This window comes from Nicotiana tabacum, chromosome 22 (genome assembly GCF_000715075.1).
Source record: "Nicotiana tabacum cultivar K326 chromosome 22, ASM71507v2, whole genome shotgun sequence".
NCBI classification, from domain to species: domain Eukaryota; kingdom Viridiplantae; phylum Streptophyta; class Magnoliopsida; order Solanales; family Solanaceae; genus Nicotiana; species Nicotiana tabacum.
This window is the reverse complement of record NC_134101.1, coordinates 121,623,724-121,625,120: the sequence shown is the minus strand read 5'-3', so window position 1 is coordinate 121,625,120 and position 1,397 is coordinate 121,623,724. Positions and strand designations below refer to the sequence as shown.

At 38.5% G+C, this 1,397-nt stretch overlaps 1 protein-coding gene across 1 annotated transcript; it reads left to right on the top strand.

The window, feature by feature from the left end:
* Positions 1 to 616: 616 nt before the first annotated feature.
* LOC142176040 (uncharacterized) lies at positions 617 to 1,111 on the top strand. Its single transcript, XM_075243080.1, has one exon. It carries the CDS (start codon positions 617 to 619, stop codon positions 1,109 to 1,111), a length of 495 nt encoding a protein of 164 aa, XP_075099181.1.
* The last annotated feature ends 286 nt before the right edge of the window (positions 1,112 to 1,397 follow it).

The following is a 1,397-nucleotide window of genomic DNA, read 5'->3' as shown; positions in this document are numbered from 1 at the left end:
GCTAGTTAAGGGATATAGCAGGAAAGGAGTTTCCCTCAGGTGTATGGGGAATTGCCAATCAGATATCTTGGAGTCCCGTTGAGCTCTAAACGAATTTCAATAGTGCAATGCCAACCAATGCTAGAGAAGATGATAGGGAGTATTACTACATGGACTACAAAATTCCTATCATATGCTGGACGACTTCAGCTGATAAAGAATGTACTCTTCTCAATCCAAGTCTTCTGGTCACAAATCTTTGTGCTACCAAAGAAAATTGTTAAGGTGAAAGAAGCAACATGCAAGGACAGGCACAGCTGATATATCAAGAAGAGCACTACTAGCATGGGGGAAGGTATGCTGGCCAAGAACAGCAGGAGGATTTAATGTACTGCATCTGGAGACCTGGAACAAGGCTGCCTTGATTAAACTACCGTAGAACCTATGCACAAAGAAAGATAAGATGTGGGTAAGTTGGGTCCATATATACTATGGGAAAGGAAGAAATATTTGGGAAGTTCAAGTCAACCAAGCCTCCTGGGTTCTAAACAAGATACTAAAAGCTAAAACATATCTGTCAAAGGCAGGGTTGTGCATCACTGATCTGCTGAAAATGAATTCATACTCCATAAAAGTGATGTACCATCAGTTGAGAGAAGACTATCCTAAAATGCCATGGAGGAAACTAACTTTTAACAACTATGTTGTACCTAGGTGGGGTTTTATACTAAACCTAGCACTACAACCAAGGCTACATACCAAAGACAAGGTAGCAGGCTGTGGATCGATGATTGATCAAACATGTGAGCTCTGTAAGGAAGAAAATGAAACCATGCAACATCTATTTTTTGAATGCAAGGTGACTAGAGAGGTTTGGGAAAGATTATTGAAATGGCAGGGGATTCAAAGATCATTAATGACATGGGATGAAGAAGTGGAATTGGCATCAAAGGAAATGGAGGGAAAAACACAGAAGGCAGAAGTATATAGAATGACATTAGCAAGCTGCATCTACTACATATGGATAGAGAGGAACTCGAGAATATTCAAGGCTAAGTCTCAGCAAGTAGACGGGATACTTAGAGCGTTAGTTCAGGACATCTTTCGAGAAGCAACAGGAAAACTAAGATAAACTGTAGATTGAGAGAGCTTAATAGTTATCCATAGGTGTAAGAGATATAGATATAGAGAGGATGATAAGATGATCACTGCAGTTGGGGCTTCATGTCCAACTTGCAGTCAATAGCTCAGTGGTTTAGTTTTTCCAGTTTTGAACTTGTACATATTGATACTTGGTAATAAAATTCTTTAATTACCAAAAAAATAAATAAATTATAATGCAACTATAAATCGCAATAGTGTTATAATCGCAATTGTCAAATTCAACTTACGACTTATAATCACATTCAGTTGCAATG

Excerpts from the sequence above, each read along its gene's own strand:
- LOC142176040 (XM_075243080.1), top strand. The coding sequence starts at position 617 with ATGTACCATCAGTTGAGAGAAGACTATCCTAAAATGCCATGGAGGAAA.